Below are 20,936 nucleotides of genomic sequence, written 5' to 3'. Positions count from 1 at the left end.
CACTCCAGACTGGGCTTAAAAGACAGGAATGAATACTTAGATCAGAGACAGGATGGGAGAGGGGGAAATGAGAGAAAGAAAGACAATAAGCGAGAAGGAGAAAGAGACTGCAAAGGAGGGAAAATATACAGCATATCTCTCTCTAATTACTCAAGGAGATGGAAAGAAGAGAAGATTGCATGTCACACGTCTGACATTCCCCCATGAGAAGTAACAAAATGCAGAAATCACCACAGGGTGAAGATCATAAACACCCATTGGGAGGTCAGTATCAGTGTGACCTCATCCGATTGGACCCTGAGCCCTGAAAAATATATTCCTAGGCTGATGGTTCATATACTAATGTGGTGAGAGATGTAAACCACCTACACTCTTAGAAAAAAGGGTGTCAAACGGGTTATTTGGCTGTCCCTATAGGATAACCCTTTTGTGTTCAGGTAGAATGAACCCTTTTGGGTTCCATGTACAACCCTCTGTGGAAATGGTTTTACATGGAACCCAAAATGGTTCTACCTACAACCAAAAGGGTTGTACCTGGAACCAAAAAAGGTTATTCAAAGGGTTCTCCTATAGGACAGCCAAAGAACCCTTTTACATTTTAGATAGCACTTTTTTTTCTGAGTGTATGGTTCACACTCAGTCCAGTAGCTTCTGATTATATTATATTCTCCCACCTCATGTTTGTATAGTTAAGGGGACATTACACTCAAAATTCACATTTTGTCAGGCGTTTCAGACCACAAAAGTACTCTTATGTCAAGACGAATCTACATCCCATGCCATCCGTTTAGATCCAGCTACAGTGCCTAGTAAGTTTTCACACCCCTTGCATAGGTGTCACATTTTGCTGCCTCATTATACTTACAGTTGAAGTCGGAAGTTTACATACACCTTAGCCAAATACATTTAAACTCAGTTTTTCACAATTCCTGACATTTAATCCAAGTAAAAATTCCCTGTCTTAGGTCAGTTACGATCACCACGTTGTTTTAAGAATGTGAAATGTCAGAATAATATTAGAGAGAATAATTTTTTTCAGCTTTTGCCTTTAAATTGTTTAACTTGGGTCAAACGTTTTTGGAAGCCTTCCACAAGCTTCTCACAATAAGTTGGGTGAATTTTGGCCCATTCCTCCTGACAGAGCTGGTGTAACTGAGTCAGGTTTGTAGGCCTCCTTGCTCGCACATGCTTTTTCATTTCTGCCCACAAGTGTTCTATGGGATTTAGGTCAGGGCTTTGTGATGGCCACTCCAATACCTTGACTTTGTTGTCCTTAAGCCATTTTGCCACAACTTTGGAAGTATGCTTGGGGTCATTGTTCATTTGGAAGACCCGTTTGCGACCAAGCTTTAACTTCCTGACTGATGTCTTGAGACGTTGCTTCAATATATCCACATACTTTTCTTCCCTCATGATGCCATGTATTTTGTGAAGTGCACCAGTCCCTCCTGTAGCAAAGCACCCCCACAACATGATGCTGCCACCCCCGTGCTTCACGGATGGGATGGTGTTCTTCGGCTTGCAAGCATCCCACTTTTTCCTCCAAACATAACGATGGTCATTATGGCCAACAGTTCTATTTTTGTTTCATCAGACCAGAGGACATTTCTCCACAAAGTACGATCTTTGTCCCCATATACAGTTGCAAACCGTAGTCTGGCTTTTTTTATGGCGGGTTTGGAGCAGTGGCTTCTTCCTTGCTGCCTTTCGGGTTATGTCGATATAGGACTCGTTTTACTGTGGATATAGATACTGTTGTACCTGTTTCTTCCAGTATCTTCACAAATTCCTTTGCTGTTGTTCAGGGATTGATTTGCACTTTTCGCACCAAAGTACGTTAATCTCTAGGAGACAGAACGTGTGTCCTTCCTGAGCGGTATGACAGCTGCGTGGTCCCATGGTGTTTATACTTGCGTACTATTGTTTGTACAGATGAACGTGGTACCTTCAGACGTTTTTAAATTGCTCCCAAGGATGAACCAGACTTGTGGAGGTCCACAATTTTCTTTCTGAGGTCTTGGCTGATTTCTTTTGATTTTCCCATGATGTCAAGCAGAGGCACTGAGCTTGAAGGTAGACCTTGCAATACATCCACAGGTACACCTCCAATTGACTCAAATTGTGTATATTAGCCTATCAGAAGATTCTAAAGCCATGACATCATTTTCTGGATTTTTCCAAGCTGTTTAAAGGCACAGTCAACTTAGTGTATGTAAACTTCTGACCCACTGGGATTCTGATACAGTGAATAATAAGTGAAATAATCTCTCTGTAAACAATTGTTGGAAAAATTACTTGTGTCATGCACAAAGCAGATGTCCTGTCCAACTTGCAAAAACTACAGTTTGTTAACAAGGAATTTGTGGAGTGGTTGAAAAACGAGTTTTAATGACTCCAACCTTAGTGTATGTAAACTTCTGATTTCAACAGTAAATTTTAAAAGGGATGAAATAAGATTTATCCCCCTACTGATTTACACAACCTACTCCACATTTTCAAAGTGAAAGAAAAATGTGAGATTTTCTAAAATATTAAAATGAAGATGTCTTGATTGCGTATGTCTTCACACCCCAGAGTTACTTGTTTGAGTCACCTTTGGCAGCAATAATTAAATCTGTGAATCATGTTGAATAAGATTTCACTAACTTTGCACATATCTTGTAGCAATACATATCCTTTGTGTTTGGATCATTGATGGACAGCAATATTCAAGTCTTTTCTCAGATTTTCAAACAGATTTATGTCAGGACTAAGACTGGACCGCTCAGGAACACTCATCATCTATTAGAAAGTCATTCTGATGTGTCCTAAGTGTTAAAATGTGTGTAATCGTCCCACTGATAAATAAAACTACAACAATGTTGGGTCTTCAAAAGACTGAGGCAGGTTTTCCTCAAAGTTTTTACATGAGCTTTGCCCCTTTCATAATTATTTTGGGCCTGACAAAACTCCCCAGTTCCTGCCTGTGACAAGCATACCTATAACTTGATGCTGCCACCACAATTCTTGAAAATAAACTCAGCAAAAAAAGAAATGTCCCTTTTTCAGGACCCTGTCGTTCAAAGATAATTCGTAAAAATCCAAATAACTTCACAGATCTTCATTGTAAAGGGTTTAAACACTGTTTCCCATGCTTGTTCAATGAACCATAAACAATTAATGAACATGCACCTGTGGAACGGTCGTTAAGACAATAACAGCTTACAGATGGTAGGCAATTAAGGTCACAGTTATGAAAACTTAGGACACTAAAGAGGCCTTTCTACTGACTCTGAAATACACCAAAAGAAAGATACCCGGGGTCCCTGCTCATCTGCGTGAATGTGGCTTAGGCATGCTGCAAGGAGGCATGAGGACTGCAGATGTGGCCAGGGCAATAAATTGCAATGTCCGTACTGTGAGATGACTAAGACAGCACTACAGGGAGACAGGGCGGACAGCCGATCGTCCTCACAGTGGCAGACCATGTGTAACAACAGATGCACAGGATCGGTACATCCGAACATCCCACCTGCTGGACAGGTACAGATTTACAACAACAACTACCTAAGTTACATTTTACATTTACATTTTAGTCATTTAGCAGACGCTCTTATCCAGAGCGACTTACAGTAGAGTGCATACATTTTATTACATTTTTTACATACTGAGACAAGGATATCCCTACCGGCCAAGAGCAGACGCTCTTATCCAGAGCGACTTACAGTAGAGTGCATACATTTTATAACATTTTTTTTTACATACTGAGACAAGGATATCCCTACCGTCCAAACCCTCCCTACCGGCCAAACCCTCCCTAACCCGGACGACGCTATGCCAATTGTGCGTCGCCCCACGGATCTCCCGGTTGCGGCCGGCTGCGACAGAGCCTGGGAGCGAACCCAGAGACTCTGGTGGCGCAGCTAGCACTGCGATGCAGTGCCCTAGACCACTGCGCCACCCGGGAGTAAGTTACACCAGGAATGTACAATCCTTCCATCAGTGCTTAGACAGTCCGCAATAGGCTGAATAGGCTGCCTCTCGTTCTTGCCTCGTTGCTCCAACTCCTCGTAACGTCGCCGTTCAGCTTTTGCTGCTTCTTTCTCCTCCTTTGGATTGCGATACTCAACGACCTGCGTCCAGGGTCCTTTTCCGTCCAGGATCTCCTCCCATGTTCACTCGTCCTTTTTACCACGCTGCTTGGTCCTTTGGTGGTGGGTAGTTCTGTAACGTCTCTCGTCGGAAGTCATGGACCAATGCGCAGTGTGGTAAGTGTTCATGATATTTTATTTCTCAAAAACACTTGAACAAAATAACAAAGTGAAAAACCGAAACAGTTCTGTCAGGTGCAGACACTAAACAGAAACTAACTACCCACAAAACACAGGTTGGGAAAAAGGCTGCCTAAGTATGATTCCCAATCAGAGACAACGATAGACAGCTGCCTCTGATTGGGAACCACACTCGCCCAAAAACAAAGAAATAGAAAACATAGAAATAAAGAAACTAGAATGCCCACCCTAGTCACACCCTGGCCTAACCAAAATAGAGAATAAAAGCCTCTCTATGGCCAGGGCGTGACATCACCCAACAAATGAATGGTAAAGATTAGCACCGCAGATCTGTAAATTGCATTATGCTTATCTTCTCTATTAATTTTGGATTGTGGCATTTACACTGTAGCTCCTTCTACAAAACAGAATGCCTGGGATGTGGACTTATTTGGAGAGAAGATCGCTTTGAGGTTTGAAAATATCATCTGATTTTGGAGTGTAATGACCCTTGAGCAGTAATTTTGATAGGACTGAGTGGTTTGAGTGGGGAGGAGAAAACTGGAAATGATCTGTTATTGGCATAGAGGTTTGGAACTCTCTTATTGGTCTATTAACTAATTTACTGCCTGGTGATGTCACCAGCAGGGTTGGGTAGGTTAAATTTGAAATATAATCCATTACAGTTACTAGTTAACGGAACTTTTGGATTACACAAACTCAGTTACTTTTAGATTACTTTCACATTAGAAGAATACATAAATTAATTTTACCATTTGAACGACTTCTATTGCAGGATAAATCAATGGTAGATTTTACATAGCTGGCCATAAATGGTTGTTGCATTTTACTTGGGTTGGTTAACTAGGCTTATTCTAACCCATTGCTTTCTACTTTAATACAGATAATAATATGATTAGGCTATATCTTTACAAAATCAAAGTCTGTCAGATTTCCAGTCAGTCATTCGAATGAATTTAATACCCCTTGATATTCAAGAATAGGACTTGAAAATATAGATAAGGACCAAACATCTTTTTTGAATTTAAAGGTAATCCTACAAGTAATCATCTATTTTTTTCTCAAAAGTATCTGCAATGTGATTACCATAACAACAACAAAAACAATAACAAAGGCACTGGGGCGAACAGTGGCTCTGTTTCCCCTAATGCAGATTTGATCTTTAAAGCTAAAAACATATGCACTTCAGAACATACCGTAGCTACCTGTGTTCTGTATCCTAAAAATATGTTATTCTCTCTTTCTCTTTCTGTGTGTATGTGTGTGTGTGTGCATGCGTTTGTGCATTTGCGTGTGTGTGTGTGTGTGTGTGTGTGTGTGAGTGCGTGCATGTGGGTCAATAGTACAGAGAGCATAGTTTGGATGCCCAGAAAGCAGCTCCTCAAGGTTTCATCATGAATAAAAACAAGCGAGGAGAAGAGAGGGAGCTCTACAGTTTAGATGTCGGAGATTCCACCTTCACTGTTCTGAAATGCTACCAGAATCTAAGGCCCATCGGCTCAGGAGCACAGGGAATCGTCTGGTAAGTGTAATCACTATGCAATTACTAGTTACTGAGAAGAAAAAACAATGTGCTGGTTTAAAAAAACTATAAGGCCATAGAGACTTGGTAAAAGGTACTTTTTGAAAAGGGTAGTCTATGACTGGCAGAAGAGATCACCTCTTAGTAAATGAAAATTGTTGGATTGGCATAGTCATTTTTGTCTATATATTTTGTATTGTTTATGCTATCTTTTACATTTATGTTGCTACTTTTATTATTCATAAATAATTTACTCTAGGTTCACATCCCTGTTTCATTTTCATATGTTGTTATTTTGTTTATGTGACATGTTTTCTTATTGGTTATTGTGTCACCCAAAGGTGATTTATAGAGCTCCCATGTGGACGCTCAAATCTTTATGCCTTGATGAAGGCTGACACAATGCCAAAATGCGTTGGAGTTTGTTTGTCATGTTTTTAACTATTTATTTTTTGATTCTGTTGTGAATTTTACCCCAATTTCGTGATATCCATTTGCGAATCAATTATGATCTTGTCTCATTGCTGCGGGAGAGCCAAAGGTCAAGTCATGCGTACTCTGAAACATGACCCGCCAAACCGCGCTCCTTAAGCCAGCCACACCAATGTGTCAGAGGAAACACTGTTCAACTGACGACCAAGTCGTTCAACAGGCACCCGGCCCAACATAAGGAGTCAATAAGACGCAATGAGTCAAGTAAAGCCCCCCCGGCCAAACCTTCCCCTAACCCGGACGACGCTGGGCCAATTGTGCGCCGCCCTATGGGACTCCCGGTCACGGCCGGTTGTGACACAGCCCGGGATCGAACCCGGGTCTGTAGTGACACCTAAAGCACTGTGATGCAGTGCCTTAGACCACAGTGCTACTCAAGAGGCCGTTTTTAACTATTTCTAACGAAATGCCCCAGAAAATAAATGCCCAGATAATAAGTTCATCCCTCCGTTTGCCTTTATGGGCAAAAGTCAACCCCACGATAAATGTTTCTACATTTTTCATTAACTAAGTGGTGGCCTTCATACCCTTTTAGTTTTTTCTGCCTGTCATATACTAGTTAATTACTGTTTTAACAGCGGGTTGTACTAGGTAATTACCAGTAAACAACAGGATACAAAACAAAGTATCACCATGTATTGTTTTCAAATCCTTTTTGCTTGAGGTTTTCGTCTTTTTTTTTTTTCCCCATGAGATACATTTTTTTCAGATTCAATTAGTTTACAAGGCAACATTAAATTAAAAGCTACATACCAAAGTACCCCAGTTTGAATTTGTCTAAATACTGTGGTGCTTAATCAATGGAGGAAGGTTGATGCCAAAGCTGGTCCATCAATGGCACAATGGACCATGGAATGTTTCAAGGTCACATGCTGTAAAACATCCAATGGAAAGAAACACAAATTAGATATCCATTTAAATTCCTATTTCCTACAGTCTGTATCACCCTGTTGTTAGGGATGTGTTCATGTATTGCCATGCTCTTGGTTTTGCTTTTTCAGTTCAGCGTATGACCACAACCTTGAGAGAAATGTGGCTATTAAGAAGTTAAGTCGGCCGTTCCAGAACCAGACGCATGCCAAGAGAGCGTACAGAGAACTGGTGTTAATGAAATGTGTCAATCACAAAAATGTAAGTCTGCCTACCAACACTGGTCAATGACTTCTTCCTGCTGTTTTATTATATTCTAGGTATGACTCTGACAATTATCCTCAATTATGGTTATGAATGGCCTGGCTGGACATAGAGAGAAACTCTAAGAATATTATTGTATGAATGCATAATGGTACTTCAGAAGGAACAGTAAACAGGCATTTACTTTGGTAGCCCATATAGTTAATATACACACAGCTAAAATGCAGATTCATTCAACCAGCATCCAGAACTGCAGTTACCCGTTTTCATATTTTTTATTGTTATATTGCATAATACATTTGAAAATTACTTGATTACAAACGTGTTATGATGAAGGACTGTTTACCTTATATTGAGGAAACTAATTTAGCAAGCATTGTGTATGACTCATGTGTGTTCATGTTGTTATAGATCATTGGCCTATTAAACGTATTCAGCCCACAAAAATCATTAGAAGAATTTGCAGATGTGTAAGTACATTATAAGAAAAGTCTTGAGCCTTTTGCGTAAAACACTGGGGGAAAATCCTCAGTCGAAATGCACCTTAATTTGATGTATAATAACATGATAAACCTTTGACAGTGTAAAATGATTACATGCTGTTAGGAATTAAGACATAGAAGGATCATAGAATGATATTTTAATAGGGCCTGTCTGTCATCAATTAAACAATTACTCAGCTATTACCAGAATAACTGTCTGAAATCTCTCTGTATACTGTATCCCTCTCTGTTTAAGCCTTCCAGCTGGCTCCACAGATGTGGGTGTCTGCGCCTGCTCGGTGTGTGTGTGTGTGTGTGTGTGTGTGTGTGTGTGTGTGTGTGTGTGTGTGTGTGTGTGTGTGTGTGTGTATTTTCATCTCTCTTCCTACCTGTGTAGATACATTGTGATGGAGTTGATGGATGCCAACTTGTGCCAGGTGATTCAGATGGAGCTGGATCATGAGAGGTTGTCCTACCTGCTCTACCAGATGCTGTGTGGCATCAAACACCTCCACGCTGCCGGCATCATACACAGGGTACGGCTCATACTTGCTCATACACACTAACGCTAAGCTAACAGGTAGACACTGGGTATGGCTCATGCATGCTAACTCTAAGCTAACAGGTAGACACAGGGTATAGTTCACACCAATAACAATAAGCTAACAGGTAGACACAGGGTATGGCTCATACTGGGTTACACTAAACCAATAATGGGGGATTGTTGTATTTCCAAAGATTTTACTGTAAGCTAAAAGCCCAGATTTACAGTAACTCCTCTATGTCAGAGCTGTGATGTTGGCTATATCCACAGTAGAGCAGGAGGAACATGCTAATGATCTAAATACTCATTCAGAGTATTGCGTCTGAAATGTCACCCTATTCCTGGGCTCTGGTCAAATAAATGCAATGTATAGGGAGTGATAGAGTGCCATTTGGGATACATGCTTGGCCCAATGGAGCATGTAAAGTTGATTCAAGGATGGGAAAAAACAAATAACTACCGAGATCATTCTGAGATTAATCTAGATTCTAGAATAATGTAACTGGTTTGTATGTCATACTACCAGGCTGTTTACCTTGTTTACCACTACTCAGTAACTGTAGTTAAAATGGAGTGACTCATTACTGTAGTTAAGATGGTGATGATTATGAATGCTGCCCTGTTTTTATAATATTATGATGACAATATTCCTATACTCCTACATAGCTTCACTGATGTTCCCCATCTGCCTCTCTCGTTGTTTGGGGAGCATGTTGTTCCCTTACTATAATAGCTAAAACAATCTGCCAAGGCGGCAAATAGTGCTCTCTGACGGGATTGTCTGCCATAATCTTTTAGTAAAAAATGCTCTGGGACACATTGCGCAGGGTATAGACAATTTTCGCTGTGTCTGGGCTTTAAAATATGCTGCTGCTATTGATGATGATGACGATGATGACGACGACAAAGATCATGACAATGATGATGTTCTCTCCTTGTCCCTTCTCTAGGATCTAAAGCCCAGTAACGTTGTGGTGAAGTCAGACTGTACGTTGAAGATCTTGGACTTTGGCTTAGCTCGGACGGCGGCTACAGGTCTGCTGATGACACCCTACGTAGTGACCAGATACTACAGAGCACCAGAGGTCATACTGGGGATGGGCTACCAGGCCAACGGTCAGTACCTGTCTATCAATCAAGCAAATATTCATTCACAATACTGATTTTATGCCTTAACCACCACTGCAGATTCTTTCATGACATTGTTTTAATGTTGTTTTACTCTTGTAAATATTAATTATGTTTATAATGACACTACGTCATCACGCACAGCCTCTTATCCGCAACAAGTCAATTTGATGGAAACACATCTCTGGTGGGAAAATGCTCATATTGTTTTAATGCGGATTATTTTCTAACCAACCTAATGCCAACAGCACTGTTTTCATTACATTTATGTTTTTATAAATCATGGAAATTAAATCAATAACAACACTGTTTTTTTTTGCCAGCTTATACATTAGCCATCCACTACTCTTCAAGCCTCTGGGAAAGTTGTTCACAATGAGAAACAATGGTCTCTTTACTAACTACTAAAAGCTAACCCCCCCCCCCCTCTCCTGCCCATGTTGTAACAGTGGACATATGGTCTGTGGGGTGTATTCTGGCAGAAATGATCCGCCACAAAATCCTGTTCCCAGGAAGGGACTGTATCCTTGGTGCTTCTGGATGTAAATTGTCTCCTGCCGAAATGAAACAGTTTGCATCCTTCCTCTTCAGTCTTTCGGTTTATGAGATGGCCATTTATTTCACGTCCTGATTTCCTTCCTTTCCCTTCCTGTGCCTGGAGACTGGCAGACCCTGAATGCTGCATTCAATTTCATTCTTGTTCACCCAATTTAATCGTTCATGCTTTCCTTTTTCTCCTTCATTCACCAGATTTATCCCTCTTTCCAATTTCAGTTTCATGTGTCTGATTTATTTGTGTTGTACATTTTTTGTAATTCATTCACATTCCTCTCTCATTTCCTTAATCTTTTCTTCATTTTTTCTCTCTGTGTTTGCATGTCATCCCTCCATTCATCCTGCAGTGGACGTGTGGTCAGTGGGTTGTATTGTGGCTGAGATGGTCAGAGGTAGTGTGTTGTTCCCAGGCTCTGACCGTATCCTTTCCTATTTTCCTGTGTTATCATTTCACCATGTCTGTGTTTTTACCTTCTTTTTACCACCGACCACCGCCCCATGGAGCATTCCCTTTTGTACTATTCCCATCACCATATCCACCATATCCAAGTACACCCATACTCCCATCCTCCCTCCCCATAACCACTTAAGCTTCTGCCAATACACAGAGATAGTTCTAGAAAACAGGAATAGTTCTGGAACAGTACTTCTCTAGCATAGTTATGTGTGTCTGTGGAGAAAGCTATGTCTGTGTGTAGTGTTTCCCTAACTCCCCCTGCTCAGACATTGACCAGTGGAACAAGGTGATAGAGCAGCTTGGGACTCCGCCCCAGGAGTTCCTGATGAAGCTCAACCAATCAGTGAGGACGTACGTAGAGAACAGGCCGCGTTACGCAGGATACAGCTTTGACAAACTCTTCCCTGACGTCCTCTTCCCTGCAGACTCAGAGCACAACAAACTGAAAGGTACTGGAAATGGAGTGTGTGTGTTTGTATGTGGGTAGGGTGAGTGTGTGGTGTGCGTGTGTGTGCATGCTGGTATGAATTATATTCACTTTCCACTTCCAGCGAGCCAGGCCAGAGACCTGCTGTCTAAGATGTTGGTGATCGACTCGTCTAAGAGGATCTCTGTGGACGAGGCCCTGAAACACCCCTATATCAACGTGTGGTACGACCCAGCCGAAGTGGAGGCGGTAAGTGTTTAACAAATGGTACAATCTATTGGAGGAGGAACTTGTAAATTGGACCGACACGGTTGACACTTTTAGTCAGAAGAGTGAACTACGGTTGATGGTTCGATGTAGGGATGAACCTTTCTTCCCTCTCCTCCTTTTCCTGTGCTCTCTTCTGCTCTTTTCCTCTCTTTCTTTTGCTTTCTTTCTCGTCTCAGCCCCCTCCGAAGATCACAGACAAGCAGCTGGATGAGCGAGAGCATACGGTGGAGGAGTGGAAAGGTTAAAGATGTTACTACACCTATCACTTTTCAGTGAGCAGTGAGCTCCAAAAGTATTGGCACAGTGACATATGTTTTGTTGTTTTGGCTCTGCACTTTGGATTTGAAATGATACAATGACTATGAGGTTGAAGTGCAGACTGTCAGCTTTCATTTTAGGGTCCATATCGGGTGAACCATTTAGAAATTACAGCACTATTTGTACACCTACAGGCCCACCCAATCAAATTGTGCAATCTTTATATATACAGTATATATACACATTTTTAGTTTTTGGACAACCATCCCATGAAAGTGAATGTCATTCCAGTTGATCTGAATGTCATTCCAGTGCACTGCTTGCTATGAATTATATCTCATGGTGTTTGCATGTTTAGGTAAAAATACAAATAATGTCCCGTTTGGAACACTGACCAGTAGAGAGCATAAGTGTGTGTGTGTGTGTGTGTGTGTGTGTGTGTGTGTGTGTGTGTGTGTGTGTGTGTGTGTGTGTGTGTGTGTGTGTGTGTGTGTGTGTGTGTGTGTGTGTGTGTGTGTGTGTATTCCACCTCATGGCTTGGTTTTTGCTCTGATATGCACTGTCAACTGTGGGACCTTATATAGACAGGTGTGTGCCTTTCCAAATCATGTACAATCAATTGAATTTACCACAGGTGGACTCCAATCAAGTTGTAGAAACATCTCAAGGTTGATCAATTGAAACAGGATACAGATGTGCTCAATTTCGAGTCTCATAGCGAAGGGTCTGAATACATATTTATTTATTTAATTTTTATTTCACCTTTATTTAACCAGGTAGGCAAATTAAGAACACGTTCTCATTTACAATTGCGACCTGGCCAAGATAAAGCAAAGCAGTTCGACACATACAACAACACATAGTTACACATGGAGTAAAACAAACATACAGTCAATAATACAGTGAAAAATAAGTCTATATACAATGTGAGCAAGTGAGGTGAGATAAGGGAGGTGAAGGCAAACAAAATATATATATAAATAAATAAAAATATAAAAAGGCCATGGTGGCGAAGTAAATACAATATAGCAAGTAAAAAAAAACAAACACTGAAATGGTTGGTTTGCAGTGGAAGAAAGTGTAAAGTAGAGATAGAAATTATGGGGTGCAAAGGAGCAAAATAAATAAATAAATACAGTAGGTAAAGAGGTAGTTGTTTGGGCTAAATTATAGATGGGCTATGTACAGGTGCAGTAATCTATTAGCTGCTCTGACAGCTGGTGCTTAAAGCTAGTGAGGGAGATAAGTGTTTCCAGTTTCAGAGATTTTTGTAGTTCGTTCCAGTCATTGGCAGCAGAGAACTGGAAGGAGAGGCGGCCAAAGGAAGAATTGGTTTTGGGGGTGACCAGAGAGATATACCTGCTGGAGCGCGTGCTACAGGTAGGTGCTGCTATGGTGACCAGCGAGCTGAGATAAGGGGGGAGCCAGTGGGTTTGGCGACGAGTATGAAGCGAGGGCCAGCCAACGAGAGTGTACAGGTCGCAGTGGTGGGTAGTGTATGGGGCTTTGGTGACAAAACGGATGGCACTGTGATAGACTGCATCCAATTTATTGAGTAGGGTTTTGGAGGCTATTTTGTAAATGACATCACCGAAGTCGAGGATTGGTAGGATGGTCAGTTTTACAAGGGTATGTTTGGCAGCATGAGTGAAGGATGCTTTGTTGCGGAATAGGAAGCCAATTCTAGATTTAACTTTGGATTGGAGATGTTTGATGTGAGTCTGGAAGGAGAGTTTACAGTCTAACCAGACACCTAGGTATTTGTAGTTGTCCACATATTCTAAGTCAGAGCCGTCCAGAGTAGTGACGTTGGACAGGCGGGCAGGTGCAGGCAGCGATCGGTTGAAGAGCATGCATTTAGTTTTACTTGTATTTAAGAGCAATTGGAGGCCACGGAAGGAGAGTTGTATGGCATTGAAGCTCGCCTGGAGGGTTGTTAACACAGTGTCAAAAGAAGGGCCAAAAGTATACAGAATAGTGTCGTCTGCGTAGAGGTGGATCAGAGAATCACCAGCAGCAAGAGCGACATCATTGATGTATACAGAGAAGAGAGTCGGTCCAAGAATTGAACCCTGTGGCACCCCCATAGAGACTGCCAGAGGCCCGGACAACAGACCCTTCGATTTGACACACTGAACTCGATCAGAGAAGTAGTTGGTGAACCAGGCGAGGCAATCATTAGAGAAACCAAGGCTGTCGAGTCTGCCGATGAGGATGTGGTGATTGACAGAGTCAAAAGCCTTGGCCAGGTCAATGAATACGGCTGCACAGTATTGTTTCCTATCGATGGCGGTTAAGATATCGTTTATGACCTTGAGCGTGGCTGAGGTGCACCCATGACCAGCTCTGAAACCAGATTGCATAGCGGAGAAGGTATGGTGGGATTCGAAATGGTCGGTAATCTGTTTGTTGACTTGGCTTTCGAAGACCTTAGAAAGGCAGGGTAGGATAGATATAGGTCTGTAGCTGTTAGGGTCAAGAGTGTCCCCCCCTTTGAAGAGGGGGATAACCGTAGCTGCTTTCCAATCTTTGGGAATCTCAGACGACACGAAAGAGAGGTTGAAAAGGCTAGTAATAGGGGTGGCAACAATTTCAGCAGATAGTTTTAGAAAGAAAGGGTCCAGATTATCTAGCCCGGCTGATTTGTAAGGGTCCAGATTTTGCAGCTCTTTCAGAACATCAGCTGACTGTATTTGGGAGAAAGAGAAATGGGGAAGGCTTGGGCGAGTAGCAGAGGGGAGGGCAGTGCTGTTGACCGGGGTAGGGGTAGCCAGGTGGAAAGCATGGCCAGCCGTAGAAAAATGCTTATTGAAATTCTCAATTATAGAGGATATATATGTATTTATATATATGATATATATATTTATATATATATGATATATATATATATTTGCATATGTAAATAAGGCATTTCTGTTTTTGTATACATTTGCAAAAAAATATATAAACCTGTTTTCGCTTTGTCATTATGGAGTATTGTGAGTAGATTGATGAGGATTTTATTTAATCAATTTTAGAATAAGGCTGTAACGTAACAAAATGTGGAAAAAGTCAAGGGGTCTGAATACTTTCCGAATGCACTGTATTATGCTCTCTACTTGTCAGTGTTCCAAAAGGGGTATTATTTGTATTTTTACCTAAACTTCCAAACACCATCAGCTAGAATTCTTAGCAAGCAGTGCACTGGAATGACATTCAGATGAACTGGAATGACATTCACTTTCATGGGATGGTTGGCCAAAAATAACTAACTAAAAGCCACAACGCCAATAAGCCACAAATATGGCTGCATTGAGGCATATGTCCCTGTCCTTCTATGGCTGTATGCACCATGTCACTGCATACTTAATTTGTTCATTTAGCAAACAAAACAGCTCATAATCCAGTGCCTTTATAACAGTCAACACAGCTATAGTTGTTTGCATTAATTAGCTTTAAAAATGCAAACTTTTCTCTCAGCCTCATGGCAAAATGTGTAGAAAAGCATCCAGAGGTGGTGCTCCTAGTAGCCGGTGATTTTAATGCAAGGAAACTGAAATCTGTTTTACATAATTTCTACCAGCATGTCAACTATACAACTAGAGACAAAACTAGATCACCTTTATTCCACACACAGAAATGGATACAAAGTTCTCCCTCGCCCTCTATTTGGCAAATCTGACTACAACGCTATCCTCCTGATTCCTGCTTACAAGTAAAAACTCAAACAGGAAGTACCAGTGAAGTACTCAAAACAAGAAAAACTCAAAACAGGAAGATCTGACAAAGTGGATGCTAAGCTACAGGACTGTTTCGCTAACATAGACTGGAATATGTTCCGGAATTTATCCAATGGCATTGAGGAGTAATTGCATGTACATATCCCAACCAGAAGCCATGATTTACAGGCAACATCCACACTGAGCTAAAGGCTAGAGCTGACGCTTTCAAGGAGCAGGACACTTATCAGGACGCTTATAAGAAATCCTGCTACGACCTCTGACAAGCCATCAAACAGGCAAAGCGTTATTACAGGACTAAGATGAATCCTACTATGCCGGCTTTGATGCTCGTCGGATGTGGCGTGGTTTGCGAACTATCACGGATTACAAAGGGAGACCCAGTCGCGAGTTGCACTGTGACGCAAGCCTCCAGATGAGCTAAATGCCTTATATGCTCGCTTCGAGGCAAGCAACACTGAACCATGCATGAGAGCACCAGCTGTTCCAGATGACTGTGTGATCATGCTCTCCATAGCCGATATGAGTAAGACCTTTAAACAGGTTAACATTCACAGACGGATTACCAGAATGCGTACAGAGCATGTGCTGACCAGCTGGCATTTTAATCTCCCTGACCATGTCTGTAATACCTACATGTTTCAAGCAGACCACCATAGTCCCTGTGCCCAACAATGCCAACGTAACCTATCTAATTGACTATCGCCCTGTAGCCCTCACATCTGTAGCCATGAAATTCTTAGAAAGGTTGGTCCTGGCTCACATCACAACCATCATCCCAGACACCCTGGACCCACTCCAATTCACATACCACCCCAACAGATCCACAGATGACGCAATCTGTATTTCACTCCACACTGCCCTCTCCCACCTAGACAAAATGAACACCTATGTGAGAATGCTGTTCATTGACTACAGCTCAGCATTCAATACCATAGTGCCCTCCAAGCTCATCACTAAGCGAAGCACCCTGGGACTGAACACCTGCCTCTGCAACTGGATCCTGGACGTCCTGACGGGCCACCCCGAGATGGTGAAGGTAGGCAACAATCTGCCACGCATACCCTCAATACGGGGGCCCCTCAGGGGTGCGTGCTTAGTTCCCTCCTGCACTCGCTGTTCACTCATAACTGCGTGGCCGCACATGACTCCTACATCATCATTAGGTTTGCTGACGACACGACGGAGGTAGGCCTGAGGAAAGATGACGATGAGACAGTATAAAGGGAGGAGGTCAGAGACCTGGCAGTGTGGTGCCAGGACAACAACCACTCCCTCAACGTCATCAAGACTGAGGATCTATCATGGTCCACACACACCAACACAGCCGTGAAGAGGGCATGATAACATCTCTTCCCCCTCAGGAGGCTGAAAAGATTTGGCATGGGCCCTCAGATCCTCAAAAGGTTCTACAGCTGCACCATTGAGAGCCTGTTGACTGGCTGCATCGCCGCTTGGTATGGCAACTGCTTGGCATCCGACCACAAGGTTCTACAGAGGGTAGTGTGTACGGCCCTGTACATCACTGCGGCCGAGCTCCCTGCCATACATGACCTCTGTTTCAGGCGGTGTCAGAGGAAGGCCCTAAAAATTGTCAGTCTCCAGCCACCCAAGTCAGACTGTTCTCTCTGCTACCAGATTATGTTTGTTAATGAATGCGCACATTTTAGGATTGAGCATTTACATTTTTATTTCTATAGTGAATGAAAATTGCTACTTGGTTCAGAAATAGGCTACATTTTCTTAGCTAAAATGCATATTATTCCATTATAATGTTGAAACGACAATTAATAAGTTAAATATGTATGTTGATAATGTCCTTAAAACATGTCATATTTTTTCTCTCTCCTTCTTTCCCTCCTCTCTGAACTGTCTCTTTCCCCTCCTTTATGTCTCTCTCTCCACCTTTCTTCTTTTCTCTCCTTGTCCTTGTCTTTTCTCTCATTTCACCCTTTATCTCCCCCTCTTTCCCTCTTGCTGTCTCTCTCTCTCTCTCTCTCTCCCTCTCTCCCTCTCTCCCTCTCTCCCTCCCTCCCTGTATTCACCCTGTTGTAGACCTGATCTGGAAGGAGGTGTATGAGTGGGACGAGTGGACCAAGCAGAATGGCGTGATCAAAGGACAACCTCTTTTAGGTTAGTTTATTTTGCTTATGTGAGCTGGTGTCTGCTGTTATTGTGTTAATGTCGACTAAATCTGTATATTTCACTCTGAAAAAACATGGATTAAAACATTGCTAATGGTATGTTTATGGTACCATACAAAAATTACTGGGGAGGGTCCAACTTGAGGTGTCATTTAAAAAAATGCACCCCCCTCCCCATCGTAAAACATATTTTCACGTGACCCTCCCCTTGTACATGCTTTTCCCTTCCTCGTCATTTAATTAACTTTGAAATAATATAATAATAATTTGTATTTTTTTCTGATTTCAATAGGCAAGCAAGCTTCACTTGGGAGAATAGTAATACCATTTCAACTCACCATTATTGGATCCCTGATGCTAGCTGGCTAAAGAAACAAGAGGCTTATTTTTTTGCTTACAGTAGCTATTTGACCATAGGCTATTTACTCGCCTGTTCAAATATCTCATGTAAATCCGGGTTAGTCAATGTGCTAAAATGGCAATTACTCAATGACTCATGTGTCACATTCATGTTTTTGGAAATTGCATATCATGTCTATGTAGGCTAGCCTGCCACTGTAACTACAATGCTCTGGCAGTCACGCTGAAAGGTTTAGGAGGCTACTGTCAGAATATTCACGTCAAGTCCATCGCATCAGCTCGTGTTGTGGGTGTGATTTTTTTATATCTTTTTTTTTTTACAAAGATGCTTCAGGGAGTCAGAGATGCGCGACAGGCTCGCAGACTGGTCTGTGCTGAGTTTATTGATTACCCATCCCGTGTGCTAAGGGGGGAAATATATATATTTATGCCATGGCCCGCCGGGCAGCAAGCCAGGGAAAAAACACACTACTGTCCCCTGTGCCCAATAAAAAACCATGCAACCCCCCCAGAAAGCAAAAAAAATGACAAGTAACAGTAACTAACGCACTTTTATACATCGTGCTATTCTGTACAATTTGCCTTATTTTAGTGCCCCAAAAACGTAATACTTCCAGGTCAACTGTAATATGAATACAAATTGTAAAGCACAATTTCTCCCCTTTCCAGCAAAATCAACGACGAGACCTTCATGTTACCCGTCTCTGCATGATTGAAGAAGGCAATGAGCTCCGTCGGGTCTTTTTAAAAATGCCGGGTGGGGAAGGGAATCCTACTGGGAGATATGTTGTGTGGGGAAATGGCTTTTTTCACCCGATCTGTCCAACTTATCACATCTAAAATGTAAATAAAACACTATAAAGTGTTTATATAATGTGTCATTACATACCTATTTGAAGGTTTGTGTCGAATTTGAATTGGGTTTTTAGGGTGTCGCTAAAGTTATCTTCAGAAGTAAACAGCGCCTGTCGCGGCTTTTGAGAGTCATGATAGCTTGCAGAAATGACGCAAAAAATGTATCCATTCAGTTGGACAATTGACTAGGTATACCCCTTACCCTGTCCCTTTCTTGTTTTTAATCTGCGAGAGAAGGGCTACCCCTGGTGGAAAGAGGCTGTACGACACAAAAAAGTGACACGTCGCGATGTAACGTACCGCATCAGAGGGAGTCCATATTTAGATATTTTCTCGAATACTATTGGACCATTACCATGTCAGTCAACGCTGAATCAAAACGTATTTCACAGCCCGGATTGTGATGCCAACACAGAACGCTACAGTCCCATTAGTTTTCATTGCAGCCTCGTTTGAATGGTGCGGTTGCAAATACAATGTGTTAGTTATGTTGACCTATTTTGGGGTGGTTTGTAGGTGTGGCGTAATTATAGTGGGTTATACTGGGCTAGTATAGTAGGTCAGTACTATATCATCATAAGCCATATGCATTTTTAAGATCACAAAATTTTGTAGTTTGAACATTCTGAAAGATTTGTGGCACTGTTTAGAATGTTTAAGCCTGCAATCCGCCATTGAATTTTTTAAATATTTTTGTACCTTTATTTAACTAGGCAAGTCAGTTAAGAACAAATTCTTATTTACAATGACGGCCTACCCCGGCCAAACCCTATCCCGGACGATGCTGGGCAAATTGTGCGCCACTCTATGGAACTCCCAATCACGGACGGTTGTGATACAGCCTGGAATCGAATCAGGGTCTGTAGTGACGCCTCTAGCACTGAGATGCAGTGCCTTAGACCGCTGCGCCACTCGGGAGCCAAATTAATGGGGATACAACAAGCTGTATAGTTTATAGTTTAAGAATGATAGCAAAAAGCTGTGTTGAAGCCATTTAAGTTGAGTCCTTCTGCACATGCCAATGTTGGGGTGGTGTTTGTAGCTGAAACTGACCAAGAGCATTGGTCAGACCAAGAGCATTGTAGCTGAAACTGACCAAGAGCATTTTCAACCCATATACAGGTTGAAAATGGCAGATTTGGACACTGATAAGCACCTAAATTGGAACAGAGTGACTGTACAGTAACATGCTATACATGATGTCAGAGCTCAATGTCTCTCCTTCACAGCTCTGTATGGGTTTTGACTGAGAGACGTTCTGAACTTGAGCACTGCACGCGACAAGAAGTTACCCCCATTCCTCCCAGAAATTGGGCAACTTTAGCAAATGTTCTGTTGTCTGAGCGAGGCAAATGCTGTGAATTAAGAGGACTCATAGTATTTTGAAAGATGAGACGTTGCGGATTACAATAAATACCGCTTTGATGTCATACAAGCAGCCAAACACCCTTGAGTCCAAATGTGCACTTCACATTTCCATATCATAAAACTCATGTCATATACAGTGTCAGTGTTTATGATCATTATGTTTGATGTACAGTTACAAGAGGACATTGCGTCATACCCTGGGTTGTCCTGAACAGAGTGAGTCTATGTTTGTTGTATTGTGAAGAAAATTTGCCACGGAACACGCATCTGAATGCGCTCATGACGCCATTCTATGCGCACCAATATTACGATTTGCTTTTCTGAATTGCCTTGTGAAAGCCTAACACTGAAAGATCATATTTTATCATTTAGCTAGTAATGTTGGCAATATAACAAGCTTTCAAATGATGACGACCTGACCCAGATTTAGATTTATAATGGACCGTTTTTGGATTGCGTTAAACAACAACAATAATTGTGTGATGGCGCGGATGCAGGGCTGTGTTCCAAACAAAACAACTACAAGTGTGCTTGCTCTAGTTCCTCGATGGCACAGAGTCACAAAAGTGCATTGAAGTTACTTCTGAAGTAACTACAAGTCACACTTTGAAGACACCAGTTAGACCTCTCACTCAAACCATCGTCATTTTTTTGTCTTACGTTGCACTTACTCCAAATGTTCTAAAAATATGTTTATCATGTTACTGAATTCATCCAGAGTATTTTCAGATTTCGTTATCAACAAAATGTGGTGAAAGTACAGTAAATACATAATCCACATAAAATCAACAGTGCAATGTTTGGATTCAGTCTGTGTCAGGTGTACTGTTGTGTACTTACCTTTAGTCTAATCATTTTCCCATAATCTCCAAACGGTTCCCATTGTAACCATGGTTCATTTCAATTTATCCCTATCCATATAGCTCAATTACCACGAGTGTAAAAGGTTA

General features: G+C 41.8%; 1 protein-coding gene across 7 annotated transcripts in view; it reads left to right on the top strand.

Moving 5' to 3' along the window:
• LOC139570617 (mitogen-activated protein kinase 8-like) overlaps positions 1 to 20,936 on the top strand; it is a 34,047-nt gene that overhangs the window by 6,494 nt on the left and 6,617 nt on the right. For 2 of the 7 annotated variants that reach the window (XM_071392628.1, XM_071392634.1), the window contains exons 2-11: positions 5,615 to 5,793; positions 7,287 to 7,416; positions 7,831 to 7,889; positions 8,299 to 8,437; positions 9,396 to 9,561; positions 10,023 to 10,094; positions 10,852 to 11,034; positions 11,137 to 11,261; positions 11,459 to 11,522; positions 17,315 to 17,392. In XM_071392628.1, coding sequence (XP_071248729.1) covers positions 5,666 to 5,793; positions 7,287 to 7,416; positions 7,831 to 7,889; positions 8,299 to 8,437; positions 9,396 to 9,561; positions 10,023 to 10,094; positions 10,852 to 11,034; positions 11,137 to 11,261; positions 11,459 to 11,522; positions 17,315 to 17,392 — 1,144 coding nt within the window. In that variant the 5' untranslated portion in view covers positions 5,615 to 5,665. Of the gene's footprint in view, positions 1 to 5,593; positions 5,794 to 7,286; positions 7,417 to 7,830; positions 7,890 to 8,298; positions 8,438 to 9,395; positions 9,562 to 10,022; positions 10,095 to 10,475; positions 10,548 to 10,851; positions 11,035 to 11,136; positions 11,262 to 11,458; positions 11,523 to 17,314; positions 17,393 to 17,695; positions 19,667 to 20,936 lie in introns of those variants that run through there. The other 5 variants (XM_071392633.1, XM_071392632.1, XM_071392631.1 and 2 more) reach the window with 5 other exon arrangements.

Source organism: Salvelinus alpinus, chromosome 3 (assembly GCF_045679555.1).
Source record: "Salvelinus alpinus chromosome 3, SLU_Salpinus.1, whole genome shotgun sequence".
In the NCBI taxonomy this organism is placed as follows: domain Eukaryota; kingdom Metazoa; phylum Chordata; class Actinopteri; order Salmoniformes; family Salmonidae; genus Salvelinus; species Salvelinus alpinus.
This window is presented reverse-complemented; position numbering and strand designations above follow the sequence as displayed.